This window comes from Sorex fumeus, unplaced genomic scaffold (assembly GCF_029834395.1).
Source record: "Sorex fumeus unplaced genomic scaffold, SorFum_2.1 ptg000043l, whole genome shotgun sequence".
NCBI classification, from domain to species: Eukaryota; Metazoa; Chordata; class Mammalia; order Eulipotyphla; family Soricidae; genus Sorex; species Sorex fumeus.
This window is the reverse complement of record NW_026606100.1, coordinates 10,001,100-10,017,844: the sequence shown is the minus strand read 5'-3', so window position 1 is coordinate 10,017,844 and position 16,745 is coordinate 10,001,100. Positions and strand designations below refer to the sequence as shown.

The 16,745-nt window shown below is 42.3% G+C and overlaps 1 protein-coding gene across 1 annotated transcript in view; it reads right to left on the bottom strand.

The window, feature by feature from the left end:
- PRKG1 (protein kinase cGMP-dependent 1) overlaps positions 1 to 512 on the bottom strand; it is a 1,343,145-nt gene extending 1,342,633 nt beyond the window's left edge. Inside the window, exon 1 of the mRNA XM_056120587.1 lies at positions 247 to 512. Within this exon, the coding sequence (XP_055976562.1) occupies positions 247 to 512 (266 nt within the window). The remainder of the gene's footprint in view (positions 1 to 246) is intronic.
- Between the last annotated feature and the right edge of the window lie 16,233 nt (positions 513 to 16,745).

Genomic DNA, 16,745 nt, shown 5'->3' with positions numbered 1-16,745 from the left:
GTGGCCAGCGCGCGCGCCCCCACCCCACCCCAGCTCTTCCCGCGGGGGGCGAGGCGCGGTGCCAGCCCGGGCCCCCGCCGCCGGCTGCGCAAGGGCGAAGTTGGGGACGGGAGAAAACTTTCCGCCCGGCCCCCCACGGGCGAGGGGCGTGTGCCCCCCACCCCCCAACCCGAGGACTCGCCCTTTCCGAGGGGCAGAGACCGCAGCGGACCCTGCCCAGCCCGGGTGCGGGCCGGGCGCGCCTACCTCTCGGACTTGGTGAACTTGCGGAACGCCTGGCCCAGGTCGTGGAAGGACCTGTAGGGCTGCGGCTCGGCCGAGATGCCCTGCGCGCGGGTGGTCCGCGGGCCGATGTGGGTCGCGGGCACCGGCAGCACCGACTGGCATTTGTGCAGCTTCCTCCGGAGCTCCTGGAGTTCCTCCTCCTTCTCGGACAGCCGCTTCTCCAGCTCTTTGATCCTCTCCTCCTTGAGCAGGAGGACCGTGGCGAAGTCTTGCTCCAGCTCGCTCATGTTTGCCCCGAGCCCCCTGGGCGAAACTTTTCCTCCCCGGCCGGGGCGCGGCGGGGCCGGACGCGCAGCCGCTCGCCCGTCCGCTTCTGCGAGAGGCGCCGGCAGCTCGGACGGAGGAGGAGCGGGCGAGAGCCGTGGAGCCGCGGGGCCGAGCGCTAGTCCCCCGCCTCTCCCGGGAGCCGGCGATTATCTTTCATTGAGAAGCCAATTAGAGCTGCCCGGCCTCCCCCGAGACCCCCTCCCGCGCTCCCCTTTTCCAGCAGCTCCGTGAGAACTAGCGCGCGCGCCACCCCCGGGAGCCGCGCCGCGAGCTGGGAGGGTTGGGCCGGGCGCGGGGCTCACTCAGCCCATCCCACGGGGGTCACTCTTCCACGCTATAGGGTACCAAAGGAGAGGGGAGCTCTATGCCTCTCGGTCCTTGAAATAGCAACAATTGCCATGTGATCTGGCAGATGACGCAGCGCTTGTAACTGGAGCCTAAAGACTTTGTGGTGTGTGTGTGTGTGTGTGTGCGCGCGCGCGCGCGCTAGAGAATGTGTGGGTTGCTGCGACCTTTCACCAATATTAAACTCACTTTAGACGCATATAAATTCATTTTTGCGCTCACCTTTTCTCAACGATAAGGATGTGGTTGTGTGTCTCTGTGTGTGTGTGTGTGTGTGTGTGTCTGTGTTTGTGTGTTTTACTTTGACGTCCTGTGCTTGTGACACCAAGTTGTGACACCAAATGGCAAGCCCATTGCAGGTCCTGCTCTTTTCAGTACAAAATTTTACTGGAAATAGTGGACTGAAATTGTTGGTGGGGAAGTAGGAGGGACTTGCATCTGGCACTGACCCAAACGTTTACTGAAAAGAGAAAGGTCATGCCTCTCTCTGTAAATTTCTAGAATCTGAATTGTATTTCCTCTGGTCCAGTTCGAATTTGCATATTCAGGAGGCAGACAGCTGGTAAGGTGCTTGCCTTCATGCTCCCTACACTAACTTGATGCACTCAGCACCACATAGGATCTCTCAGTCCAGAACCAGGAATAAGTACCTATGACCCAACCACGACTCCACCCACCCACATATGAAATAAAATCTGCCTGTGCAGCATCTAAATTCTGTCACATGATCTAACAGAAATCACATGATCTAACAGAACTGTAAAGAGATTGCCCTGGGTGCTAGTGCCCACCCACCTGTTCGGATTCAAGGAAGGGTTGCATCTGCAGTCAGAAAGATTTCCTTGGCTCAGAATACCTAACCTCAACCTGCTCGAAAGGGATTTCTCTATCGGTTGTTATTGGTTACTTGTCAATTTATTTGCTTTCTTCTAAAGAATATATGTATTGGGGCTGGAGCAATAGCACAGAGGGTAGGGCATTTGCCTTGCATGCTGCCGACCCAGGTTTGATTCCCAGCATCCTATATGGTCCCCTGAGCACCGGCAGGGGTAATTCCTGAGCGCAAAGCCAGGAGTAACCCCTATGCATCACCGGGTGTGACCCAAAAAGCAAAGAAAAAGAAAAAAGGTATATGTATTCATCACAGGGAATATTTTTCGTAACGTTTATCCATGTAGGTGAGAGATTTCACTAGGTAAAAATCAGCCAATTAGAAAGCAAACTAATGAGTATAGACCAAAGTATTTTCCCTGAAATAGTAACTTCCCTTCTAATAAAAAACATATTTATAATCACCGATTAAAGATTGCTTTTTTTGAAACACAGAACAAAAAGCTGACATAACCTCATATTTAGAGGTAAACCCTAAAATATATCTTGTCTTATTTATTATTTACTGTTAGCTATATTCATTTTTTTAAAGTAAAAACACTTAAACCACAACAAATTTCTTAATCACAGACGCTGAAAATGGACTTCACCACTCATATTCATTTGAGAAAGGATTCCCTCATTGACAGTTATTTTAATTTTTTTCAAATTAACTGGCATTTAAAAATAATACATTTAAAGGCACTTTCAACTCGTATACCCTCTTTGTGCAGATATTATCCAAAGGAGATATTTCTCCTGCTTCTTTAGACCAAGAATATAAACCTTAAAACCCATTCTATCCCTAGCTTTCAAATTTCGTATTACTTTTTTAATAAAACAGCTTTAAGTTTTATTGACATTGCATAACATTTTATCTTGTCCATTGGCTTAAAAAATGTTTAATCTGAGCACAAGGAGTACTTGAGAAAAGACAGTCTGGTAGAATAAACATATAATTGTTAAAGTTCATGGAATTTTAGAGCTGAAAGAAATTTTGAACGTGATCTATAGAACCCAATCACATCAGTCCTCACATGAAGAAGGAAAATAAAATCTTGAAAGGTAAAAGTCAGAGATCGCCCAAGAACTGAAGTTGAAATATAGTTTTTGGTTACTGTTGTTACTGTGTCTGGCATATCGAATACTCTCGGTAGCTTGCCGGGCTCTCCGAGAGGGGCGGAGGAATCCACTCAAAATATTTTCTCTACCATGATTCTCCTAACTTGAAACGGGTTATATTGTTGTTATTATTATTATTATTTTTTGCCTTTTGGCTCACAGCCAGCGATGCTCAGGGATTACTCCTAGTGGTGCTTGGGGGACCATATGGGTTGCTGGGGATCGAACCCAGGTCAACCGCATGCAAGGCCCTATCTGCTGTACTATCGCTCCGGTCCCAAAACAGGCTTATATTACTGAGAAATTCTATAATTCTGACAACCTGCAGATTATTAACCATTTGTTGTTCACTTATAAATCTTGAGTAGTGTTTCAATTCTTAAAGCAAATGTATTAATAAAGGCTTTTAAGGTTTTTTTTTTTTTTTTAATCATAAAGGAGGCCTGGAGCGATAGCAGGGTTGGAGCGATAACACAGCGGGTAGGGCGTTTGCCTTGCACGCGGCCCACTTGGCCCAACCTGAGTTCGATTCCTCCGCCCCTCTCAGAGAGCCTGGCAAGCTCCCCGTGATGTATTCGATATGCCAAACACAGTAACAACAAGTCTCACGATGGAGACCTTACTGGGCCCGCCGGAACAAACAGATGAACAATGGGAGGACAGTGCCACAATCATAAAGGTAAAGGTCGCCACCTAGTGCCCTCGGAGAAATTTGCTAAATAAAGACCTTAGAATGAAATGAGGTTATGTCCTTAAATAATTGAATGCGAGTTTTCATGTCACGTATTTGAAATAAAGAAGATTTGTAGAACTTTTTATCAGTGTAAAAATTTTGTAAATATTAAAATTAGAAATCTTTTAGCCACTGAATGATAGCCACAGTGACAGTAAACTTGTATTGAATGTTTAATATTAAAGCTTGGGTTAAGCACGTTTTGGTGACTAGTTTTAATTCCCACAATATCTAAATGGAGTAGATGTTGTTATTATTCTTGCCCACTTCATACATGGAAAAACTGAAGGGTAACCAAATTAGGTAATTCGCCCTCAGTCGTGGTGCTCTGTCTGACCAAGAGAGTCTTTATACCCATAGAGAACTGCTTTCTCCTGAAAAAGCATTCAAGTATCCATGTCTCTAAAGCCCAGTAGCAGATAAAACTGAAAGTTCTTTGTCAGTAGGGACACACTGATCTCCTTACCGTAGTTTCCCCCCTTACTTTGCGGTCTTTTATACATTTCTTACACAGTTACATTTTTTAAAGTGTACCTTTAAATGTTATGATGATGTTCTATCTCTCCCTCATTTGAGAACATTTTCTAAAAGCCTGAAACTTTGTCACTTAGAGGAAATTCCTACCCTTTAATTCAGATCAGTGTCCCAGGAGTCAACTGGGATGGCAGTATCAAAACTTTTTTTAAAGTTTTAACACTTCAACTGACAAAAACACACTTTGATTTGTTATTATCATCATATACCTCAAGTTCTAAACAACGCTAGTAATAAAATACACCTCTCCAAAAGTATTTCATGAATTCAACTAATTGTTGTGGAAAGCTCCCCGTGACCTATTTGATATGCCAAACACAGTAACAATTGTCACAACGGAGATGTTACTGGGCCCGCTCAAGCAAATCGATGAACAATGGGAGGACAGTGACTGCTGTCAATGAGATAGACCGCTCCCAGCACTTGACCCAGAACAACACCGATCTTGGTACTTGTTACAGGGATTGAGAGCACAGTTAGCAGTCAGGTGTAGGTGGTTTGAGTAAGATCCCAGGGATGGAGTCAGAGGAGTGAAAAAGAAAATTCAGACATAAAAACAGAGATACAGGTCCAAACTTTTGAGATGGATGGAAGAAATAATACAAGGAACTATTTCCAGCACTGATGTCTAACTTGGCTACTTGTGGGAAACTCTACATAGGATATTTTACTTTGAGAGAAGCAATCAGTGAACTGGGGTACTGGACTTGGAAGCAAAATGTCTCTATTCAAGTTCCAGTTTCATGGCTTCCCAGGCCATATACACTCCAGGAGGCAAGTCCTGACTCTTTGGGATTCACGCTCCTTTTTTTGTGAAATGGAATGTGGGAATTATTTTAGGATTCAGCTTGCGTTCCTCTAGTCAGGACTTAGTGTAGAATTCTGCTTTCCCTGTGGAGGTTTTCAATATTGTAGAAACAAAAAATCTGTATTTTATTAAAGACTTAGACCTGAATGTGGAGACTGAAATGCTGTGTGAGTTCAGGCAAATTATTTTATCTTCCTGAGTCTCAGTTTTCCTAACTCTAAAGTGGTGCTATTGATAGCAAATCTGTTTACAACTGGATTGTAAGGCTTAAAAAGTGGGATGTGAAGGAGAAAGATGAAAGCTAGCTGTTGTCAACACTTAATGTAAATATATTTTATATATTTAATTCTTCTTAACTTCTTATTTTTGCTTTTTGGCTTACGCCCAATGATGCTCAGGAATTACTTCTGGCCTGCACTCAGAAGTTATACCTGACAGTGCTGGGGGGACCATATTGGATGCCAGAGATCAAAGCTGTGTCGGTCACATGCAAAGCAAATGCCCTACCCGCTATACTATCGCCTCAGACAATATATGCTTAATTCTATAGATATACTTCAATATAGATTCCCTGTTTGATTTTTGATTGGAATGCCAATGGTAGTAAGTGGGAACAGGTGTGGTGGTCACTGTCACTGTCCTCCCATTGTTCATTGATTTGCTCAAGCGGGCCCAGTAACGTCTCCATTGTGACAATTGTTACTGTGTTTGTCATATCGAATATGTCACGGGGAACTTGCCAGGCAAGATAATCTCAGTAACTTGTCGAGAGGGGCGGAGGTCCCTCGGGTTGAACTTGGGTGGAACTCGGGTTGGCCGTGTCAGCCCCATGCAAGGCAAACGCCCTACCCACTGTGCTATCGCTCCAGCCCAGGTGTGGTGGTAGTGGCAGTACAATATTTAAACCACGTTCAGTTTGTGCATTACTTGTAATAAGCAGAATTTGATCAAGGTACCCAAAGTTCCTGCTGCCTGGTGTGCACAGAACTTATTATCCAAACCCCAATAAGACTGCTGCTGTGAAGGGATTTTGTAGATACAATTAAGGTACTATGCCAGGTGACCTTAAGACATGATTTGATCTGGGTAGATTTGTTCTAATCTGGGGAGCCTTTAAGGGGGATTAGGCTCTTCTAGGGCCTCTAAACCTGAGAGGAGCTTGATTCCAGGGAGATCCTTCACTTCTGTCTTTGAAGAGAGAACAGGCCACACAACAAGCTATACACAAAGAATCTAGATACAGAGGATGAGTGTTAGCTGACACTGATCACAGCCAGCCAAATAGAAATTGTCTTACAAAAGCAAGGGACTGAATTTTGTCACAAAGGTAAAAGTCTAGAAGAGAACCCAAGCTCCACATGAGAAGGAAACATGGTTTCCATTTTTATTTTAGCCTTATGAGATGGTCAATCCAAGATCCAACTTGCTCTATCAATGTCTCACTTCCAGAACAGGTCGATAAGAACTATTTTAGAACTCCAAGTTCATGGTAACTTGTGAGAAAATAAGATAGAACTAATTAATTGCTCAACTCCCATCATGTAAGAGTTCACTAAAAATATCCGAAATTGTTTCACAATAGTAAAAGTAAAGGAGACTTTGTTGTTACTGTGTTTGGCATATCAAATACTCTCGGTAGCTTGCCGGGCTCTCCAAGAGGGCCAGAGGAATCGAACCCGGGTCGGCCATGTTGGCTGCGTGCAAGGCAGACGCCCTACCCGCTGTGCTATCGCTCCAGCACAGCAGTAGGGCGTTTGCCTTGCACACAGCCAACATGGCCGACCCGGGTTCGATTCCTCCGCCCCTCTTGGAGAGCCCGGCAAGCTACCGAGAGTATCTTGCCCACACGGCAGAGCCTGGCAAGCTCCCTGTGACGTATTCGATATGCCAGACACAGTAACAACAAAGTCTCCAATGGAGACGTTACTGGGCCCGCTCGAGTTCACAGTAGTAATTTCTAGTAAAACCACATTTATACTATATAAAACTATATTTCAAGTGGATACTCTGGAACATTAAAAATTGCTATAAATGGACTGAAGCAATAGTACAGCAGGTAGGCGCTTGCACGTGGCTGACCTGTGATCAATCCCCAGATCCCGTATAGTCCCCCAGCACCTCCAGAAGCTATCCCTGAGTGCAGAGCCAGAGTTAAGCCCTGAGCTGTTAGGTGTGAGCAAAATTATAAGCTACTACAAATATTCTGATGGCAATAAAATTAGCCTCTGAGTACTATAAACTCTCTGCTACAAAAGATATTTTGTTTAAAATTGTGCCTTATGATGCCTGAAGTATTATTACCCCAAACCATAGGTTCTAGAAAGAATTGAAACTCTTTATTAAATTAATACAAGGCAGGCAGAATACCTTTGTAATGGACTAGTTCTGTCCACTTGAGTAATTTATTTCTTCTACTGAGACATTAGTTTCATAATTTATAAAATACTAGTAATACTTTCATAGAGTTTATATATTTTTGATGACATCTTTGGCCCTGGAAATACACTTAAATAACTTTGGAGTCTTATTGGTAGAATAACTATTTCCATAATCATCCATGGAAATTACAGACAACTAAGTAACATTATACCACCTTCCAGGTTTGGGTACTACACAAATAATTCAGAGGAAGTAAATAAAGTATACTGCATATAATTTTTTAATTAAAAAATCTGTTTATTAGATTTGGCTCAATAATTTGATTTGACTTTTAAATTGAAAGAAACTAAACTCAACTGCTTGGAACATTTCTTGAATCAATTGTTCTTGATAGAAAACAGAATTCAAAAAACATAAAAGGATGTTAGTAAGAGGTAAGTCTCCCTCTCTCCTCTGTTTCCCAGCTGTCCAGGCTGCCTTTATGGAAGTAATCATTTGTCATTTTCATATATCGTATGACCTCATGAATATCTTTATCTATAAGCATATATGTAATCACTATATATTCAAACATGATACAAAAAATTCATATGCACTGTGTAGATTAGCCTATTAGCCCACAGAGTGCCTTTTTTTTGGAATCCTCAGTCTATTGTAGTAAACATCATTGTTTCAATTTGTGTTAAAATGCTGTTACAAAGCAGAAAGTATATCAGATTTGCAGTCCACACCCTCTGTCACATTAATGCTACAGTTATTCACCTACAAAACTTTGCTATTTATTGTTAAGCACCTAAATAACTTCAGCATGATCTAATATTTTAAGAGCAAAAGCCAAGCTCGAGCTCAGACAAGCATTGTTACATTTTTAAAAACATGACAAAATAACCCCTGCCACCACCTGCTTTTTGTTGATGGCGATATCCATCTGTGATTATTTCTACTTATTTCAAATGATCAGTTTTCTTGTAAAAGAGCTAGCACACTCTTAGTCGACATAAGGAGCATGATATTTTGAAAGTCCTTCACCCTTTATAACTATTTTTACTCTCTAATCAAAACCGCACAATTAGCTCTAGAGTCCATTTACAATTTCTGATTAATGAGGGCACATTCATTGGGAAATTATCTTTCTAAATCTCTTTCATGGTAAAACATATTTTTATATCAGAAAAAATAAGAACAGGTCCACTAAATCCACATTATTCCAGGAAATCATGAAAAAGATATTTACAGGTAATAATCCCATTGTCACCTTGATTCTATTTTCTCTTTCACACCATACAGGACTCTAGTTTAGCACCTTAATACAAGGGGGGGGGTGGGATTAAAACAATCTGAACTATCCAGGAAACATTTTTAATAGCTGCATCAGTTAGTTACAATTGAAAGTCTTTGCTTGAGCTGAAAAATGCTTTGCCTCAGCAGACTCTCACTCTCCCAAGCATCCTTGACAGGCCGCAGAGAGCAGAGAGGCGGCAGAAAGAATATTGAACTACGGAGACACAATACCCTCCACTCCTCATTCAGGATTTCATCTAATAAAGGGAGATCATGTTACAAGAAGCAGACAAGCAGACATTACTCAGACTGTGGCTAAAATCATCAGCAAAAAAACTGCCAGGAATACCTTAGTGTAACATGAGGTGGTGCTGTATGTTTGTGTGCATGTATGTGTGTCTTTTTGTATGTATGTAGGTACTTCAATAGTTGTTTTTCTTATAAATGGTTCATTACTCATAGCCTCGCTTGAATATGTCAGTCAAAACAAGATCTTCATTCAAAAAGTGTCCTTTTCAAAACATTTAGATATTTTAAGGTTAGCAGCAGAAACAAAGAGTTAATAAAGAACAGATGAGAAATGCCACATGTTGCTCTGGATTAAATTTCAGTGTACTGTTATCAGTCAAGAGTGACAACGTCTTACCCTCCACGGGAAGAAAACTGATTTACCTTCTGTACAAATGTCAAGTTAGCACTGCAGAAAAGACACAGGAAATGGCTATTTATGTCAGACATCTTCTTATCAAGAAAGAGTTGATCTCACATTCTTTCTTTGAAAAGGAAACTGAAAATAACTTTGCATTGCCTGAGCTGATGTACTTGATTGCATTCATTCAACAATTTTTTTTTCTCACTTTGCTACTGTCACTGTCACTGTCCTCCCGTTGTTCCTCGATTTGCTCGAGCGGGCCCAGTAACGTCTCCATTTTGAGACTTGTTGTTACTGTGTTTGGCATATCAAATAGTCACGGGGAGCTTGCCAGGCTTTGCAGTGCGGGCAAGATACTCTCAGTAGCTTGCCAGGCTCTCCAAGAGGGGCGGAGGAATCGAACCCGGCCAAGGCAAATGCCCTACCACTGTGCTATGGCTCCTCACCCAGGCTTCATGGCAATGGATAAAACGGAATCTTCTTCCCAGAAATTTTTGAATATAGGAGCCTAGTATGGATGAGGGAGTATGAATATGTGAGTGATTAATCTCCAATTAAATGTGAAAACACTAGAAGTCTATTTTCATGTAGAGACAGGGGAGTAACAAGATAAGTAACAAGAATGTGTACATGAGAGAGATAAAGACAGAGTCAGAAACAGATGCAGACAGAGACAAAGAGTGTGACTTTTACAGAAATTCCAAATTACTGAATAAACAGCTAGGCATATATATGCTCACTTAATTGAATTCAAAAGATTCGTTTGCCAAATTAATGAATGGGTTGATAATTTCGTATAATTTATAGCTGACAAAAAATTACTGTTTGAAGAGGACAGTTTTTGAATGTATGTACAACCCCTCTAGAAAGTAATGAACTTGTTTTTTGGGGTTGTTTTGTTTTTTGTTTGGGGACCACACCCAGTTAGGCTGAGGGGTTACTCCTTGTGGTGCTTAAGAGATCATATGGGTTGCCAGGGACTGAAGCTCAGTCTGTCACTTGCAAGACAAGTGCCCTATCCACTGTACTATCTCTCTGGCCCCTAATGACTATGTTTTATGAGAACCATAGTCAGGGGCTTATATAATGGTAGAGTCAAATGGGCAAGCCAAGGTCCCTTGCTAAAAAGAAAACCCAAAACACCTTTAGGATTGCTATCTGACAACTATGAATTTTTTTCCGGAGGAAACTGAGGATTTATTACAATATCATAGCCATAGAAGTTTTTAAAAAAGTTACAAAACATTCCAAAATGAATCTGAAAGTAAGTTAATGTTAACTCTTCACTGAATCTTAAGTTCATTTAAAATTGGTTTTTATTTCTTATTCTATAAATAATAAAATTTTCTTGTGAGCATGCAATTCTAGTCAAGAAAATCAGGCAATAATTTAATTTTTAAAGAAATAAAGTACCCTTAAAAATATGTTAAGGCTGGAGAGATTGCACAGTAAGATTCTTGTCCTGCATGTCATCGCCTTAGATTGATCTCAGCACCGTATGTGATCCCTGGGGCACTGACTGCCAGGAGTGACCTCCGAACATAGAGCCAGGAGAAAACTCTGAGTACCGCTGGGTGTGGTTTAAGCCCCTCCTTGCTAAAAGAGAACTTAAAAGGGAAAATCCAAATATGTATTCTTGCTTAATATACAACCAATATATACATAAATCATTATTCTATTTTTTGAGAACCAAATAATCCATTTACTTTATAAAAAATTAAAACGATTATTCTAAATGAAGTCCAAACGGAGAAGTTAATATAGTTTATATCAGAGAATGCTTATTAGCATATACCTTATACATAAGCAATTTCTCATTTATTACTATTCACCAAATACATGTAAAACATTACTGAAAATTGAGTTATAATATAAATATAAACTTTTATGAACACAAGTGGGCTGGAGCGATAGCACAGCGGTAGGGCGTTTGCCTTGTGCGCAGCCAGCCCGGCCGAGCTGGGTTCGATTCGTCTGCCCCTCTTGGAGAGCCCGGCAAGCTACTGAGAGTATCTCGCCAGCACAGCAAAGCCTGGCAAGCTCCCCGTGATGTATTCGATATGCCAAACACAGTAACAACAAGTCTCACAATGGAGACATTACTAGGCCCGCTCGAGCAAATCGATGAATAACAGGAGGACCGTGACCATGATGAACACAAATTTAAATAAAAGCTAATTAGAAAGCTGACTAGCATGACTAATAGTAATTTTCCAGATAATTATTCTGCCTTAACAGATAGATTTAGCTGTAACATCAACACTACTCCAATAATATTTTTTAGAATTGTAGTTGATCAGTTTATTTAAAAGTTAATGTGCATAGAATAAATTAAAATATTTTAAAAGTGCCTCCCATAGAGGCAGGCAGAAGTAGGGGCAGGGAGAAAGGGAAACTGAGGACAGTGGTGGTGAGAAAAGCACATTGGTAAAAGGAAGAGAGTTGGAACATAGTATGACTGAAACCCAATCATGAACAACTTTGTAACTGTGTATGTCACAGTGATTAACTTAAAATAAATAAATAAAATTTTTAAAAATAAATAAAATAAATATAAATAAATAAATAAAATATTTATTGTGGGCTGGAGCGATAGCACAGCGGGTAGGGCATTTGCCTTGCACGCAGCCGACCCGGGTTCAATTCCCAGCATCCTATATGGTCCCCTGAGCACCGCCAGGAGTAACTCCTGAGTGCAGAGCCAGGAATAACCCTGTGCTTTTCCAGGTGTGACCCAAAAAGAAAAAATTAATTAATTAAATAAATAAATAGAAATAAATAAATAAATAAAATATTTATTGTGGGCTGGAGCGATAGCACAGTGGTAGAGCGTTTGCCCTGCACCGGCCTGCCTGGCCAACCTGGATTCAATTCCTCTGCCCCACTCGGAGAGCCCAGCAAGCTACCGAGAGTATCTTGCCTGCACGAGAAAGCCTGGCAAGCTCCCCATAAAGTAGTTGATATGCCAAACACAGTAACAATAAGTCTCACAATGGAGATGTTACTGGGCCTGCTTGAGCAAATCAATGAACAATGGGAGGACAGTGCTACAGTGCTATAGTTTAAAAAACAGGGCTGAAGAAATAGTAGAGGACTTTAAGCACAAGCCTTGCACAGGGTTGATTCTGGCTTGATCCCAAAGGTTACACATGGTTCTTCACCAGTAATCCCTGAAAGGAGCCAGCAGTGATGCCTGAGGCAGCCAAGTTTGGCCCAGAGGAAAACGTTTGCAGTGACACATAGAAAACTGCTTGCACAAGTATGATCATTTAGATCAAAATGTTAACAATTGCTACCTGGAGGAAGGAGATTAGAAGTGAGAACTTTACGGGGGTATGGTTCTGCCAGCAGGTCAATCTGTACCTGTGAGGCAAGTGCATCAGCAGCCTGATGGCACCTTCAGACTTCCAGATACCCCAAAATTGCTGCTGTGCCTTTGGCCAGACCCCAAAAACTTGGGGCAAAGTTTACCAAGAAAGTAAACGGCCAAAATTCAGGTATGTGGGAGACACACCCACAAACTACCTCTGGCTCAGCTATGTAATTTTAGGCATGGCCTCTCTGGTTCCTGATCAAACTGCTTAACGGCCATGATCCCAGAGACTCAGAAACGAATCTCAGAACCCAAAGGCTTTTGGCAGAAATGCGTCCTGTTCCTGCAGTAGGTTACCAGTGCTGGGCCACCCCAGGTGGGAATAGGTTTCGTGCCTTGGCCTGTTTCCCCTGGCGGCCCCGGGGGCTGCCATCCTCCAGAGGTCACTGGACAGTCAGGTTTGGGCCTGCAGTGACGAGACACGCAAGGCCTCATGGGATGGTGGTGGAGCCAGTTCTGTCCTCCCCACCCCAACAAGAACTCAAGTCATTGCCCACGAACAGCCTCTCTGGCTCCTGATCAAGCTGCCTAACGGCCTTAATCCCAGAAACTCAGAAACAAATCTCGAAACCCAGTGGCTTTTGGCACAAATGTGTCCGGACCCCACAGTAGGTTACTCTCGCTGGGCCACCTCAGGGAGGAATAGGTGCTGTCCCTCCATCTGTTCCCCCTTGGTGGCTTGGTGGCCACCATCCTCCACAGAGGCCATTGGACAGTCAGGTTTGGGCCCGCAGTGACGAAACTTGTTGGGCCTCATGGGATGGGGGTGTAGCCGGTCCTGTCCTCCCCGTCCTAACGAGACCCCAAATCATCACCCACGAACGGCCTCTCTGGCTCCTGATCAAGCTACTTAATGGCCATGATCCCAGAGACTCAGAAACAAATCTCTAAACCCAGTGGCTTTTGGCAGAAATGCGTCTGGGCCATGCAGTAGGTTACTGTCGCCGGGCCACCCCAGGGAGGAAAGGATGTTGTCCCTCTCCTGCTTCCCCCGGCAGCTCAGTGGCCATCATCCTCCAGAGGCCATTGGACAGTCAGGTTTGGGCCCGCAGTGACGAGACATGCGGGGCCTCACGGGATGGGGGTGGAGCCGGTCCTGTCCTCCCTACCCCAACAAGACCCCAAGTCATTGCCCACGAACGGCCTCTCTGACTCCTGATCAAGCCGCTTAATGGCCGTGATCCCAGAGACTCAGGAGCAAATCTCAGAACCCAGCAGGTTTTGGCAGAAATCCCTCCAGGTTTTAAAGGCCCTCCCGTTGATCATCGATTTGCTCGAGCGGGCCCAGTAACGTCTCCATTGGAGACTTAGTTGTTACTGTGCCTGGCATATCGAATACATCACGGGGAGCTTGCCAGGCTCTGCCTTGCAGGCAATATACTCTCGGTAGCTTGCCGGGCTCACCGTGAGGGGCGGAGGAATCGAACTTGGGTCGGCCAAGTTGGCTGCATGCAAGGCAAATGCCCTACCACTGTGCTATCGCTCCCTCCAGGTTTAAGTGTTAAAATTTCGGAATTTCAAAATCGCACGGCCACTACTGCAGCCACGCGACATCATATGTTATTCATAACCAGCAATAGAAAACAAATTGTCTACTGTTGCCTTTTCAGAAGATCTGAGTGGTGGTGTAAAATCTCTAATAATAATGGTGGGTCTGGTCTCAAAATATTGAATGTGATCAAAGTAGAGAGAGAGAGTAATGTGGAAATCATCTGCCCCACAGGTAGAGAGAAGGTGTGGGATGGGGGTATATTGGGGTTATTGGGGGTGGAGAATGGGCACTGGTGAAGGTACAGGTGTTTCATCGTATGACCAAGTCTTAGACCCAAAAGCTTTGTAACTGCTCTCATGGTGATTCAATAAATAAAATTATAAAAAAAAGATAAAAAAGTAAGGTGGAGTTCATGCACAATTCAATTAGCTAAATCAGTGGCTGAATAAATAGCAGTACTCCTACATAAAAAAAAAAGAAGTGAGAAGTTTAAAAAAATCTATCTTTAACAAGATATACATTGTTTAAACTTTTTAGATATCAACATATGTTGTGATTCTATATGCTTAAAGACTAATTAAATACAATGAAATATGCACATTTATGATGTATAATCCAATGAATTTGCAGCATTGAAAACAAAAGGCTGAAGCCATCACCTCAATGAAGATAGCAACTTTGAAGGATTTTTGTAAAATCATTGAACCTTTGTATCTTAAATGCTGTGAATTAGACAACTAAGTTCTATTGAATTCACAAGTTTTACTTAATTCTTAAACAAAATCTAGAAACATATGGAAAGTGCTGAAAGTTAACCTCAAAGTTAACTTGCAAAATGGAGATCAGCAATAACAACCCTCGGATTTGTGCAGTATGCCATTCTATGATGTGCTCTATAAAGCATTAGCTCACATATATTAACTTTTACTAATTGTGTGGCCCTCTAATACAGTACTGTATGGCAACCTCTAAGAGATGTAACAGGAAGAATGGTATCTGAAAATTGAGTGGATTTCAAAAACTGTTGTAATCTCCTTCTCGCACACAAAAATCTCAGAGATATTTGCATGCATGGCTATAGATGTATATTGTTTAAAAAATTAGAATTAGTACCACATACATATTACATAAATAAGACTTTTCTCAATCTCATCACTTATTGACATTTGGGGATGATTAATTTTTTGTTGTAGAGAACCATCCTATTCGTTGCATCATATTTAACAGTATCTCTGGACTTGACCCACTATACCCTTTGGACCTTACATCTTTTCAGCCTAAATCCTTCAGCGCAAATTATCCCCAGGCATTGGCAAATAACAATCAACTAACCCTAGATGAGACCCTTTTACTTAAGTAAGTTAATGATGAAAGTTAATTTTCAAAAATTTTTCAATCCTTACGGTGAAGTGGGAGTGGAACATGGACCTGGTTGGGGGGGATGGTGAGACCCTGAGGCAAGTGCAGGAAAATAGACACTCTGGGGTTGGGTCTGGTGTTGGAAAGTTGTATTCTTGAACGCATGAAGCCCTGCCATTGACAGTATTGTGGGATTGTAAATCAGGGTGGTTAAATTTTTTTAAATAAAGCCTTTCTTTGTGAAACATTTAAATCATCTTAATCCATATTTTTATCTTAATCTATCTATAATTTCATCTTAGTCTTGTTTCAATATCTTAACCACTTTATCTTTCAGTAAGTAAAGTAAAGGCCCTCCCGTTGATCATCGATTTGCTCGAGCGGGCCCAGTAACGTCTCCATTGGAGACTTTGTTGTTACTGTGTCTGGCATATCGAATACTCTCGGTAGCTTGCTGGGCTCTCCGAGAGGGGCGGAGGAATCGAACTCAGGTCGGCCATGTTGGCTGCGTGCAAGGCAGACGCCCTACCTGCTGTGCTATCGCTCCAGCTACATTGCAGGATCAAGGGACTTACTCTAGAGGTAGAATTAGGTATAAAGTCAAAGGCAACACATTCAATTTGGCTCCTAGTCAAGGCTGCTTGTTCTTCATTTTCCAGTCTTTCCTAACTACTGGAATTTTAAAAACGTACATTGGAGAATATCTCTCCTTAACTGTAGCTCATTTTTTCTCTGATTTCAAATAGAGCAACCAAAGAATTGATGAGCCATTCCCCATTCCCATTTAATTTACATCTGAAAATATTGCTCAATGACTAAACGTGACAATTAATATTTCCTTGAGCTTCATTCAGAGAAATGAAAAGATGTTAGCAAGCATAGCAAAGATCTGTTTCTCTCCCCTTTTGGACATTACTTAAAGTTCTTTTTATAACAAGATTTTTTAGTTCTGCTCTTTTTTCAAAGCAAGTGATCCATATTCAGAGAGTGGAGATATCTGCTGCTGATCTCCATGCTACCCGTAAATCTAAGGATAAGGGGAAAGTGATTTTCCATGTCTTTCTGAATACTGCTTATGAGTAAAAATTATTTTATTCACTTTATTTATATATTTAAAAATAGAAGGTGGTAGAGGTGGGCTGGTAACTCAAAGGACTGGACCACATGCTTTAGGTTGCTGAGGCCCTTTCTGGATAACCATAACTCCAGGGTTCCCTGAGGAGAGCAACACCTGAGCATTGAGCT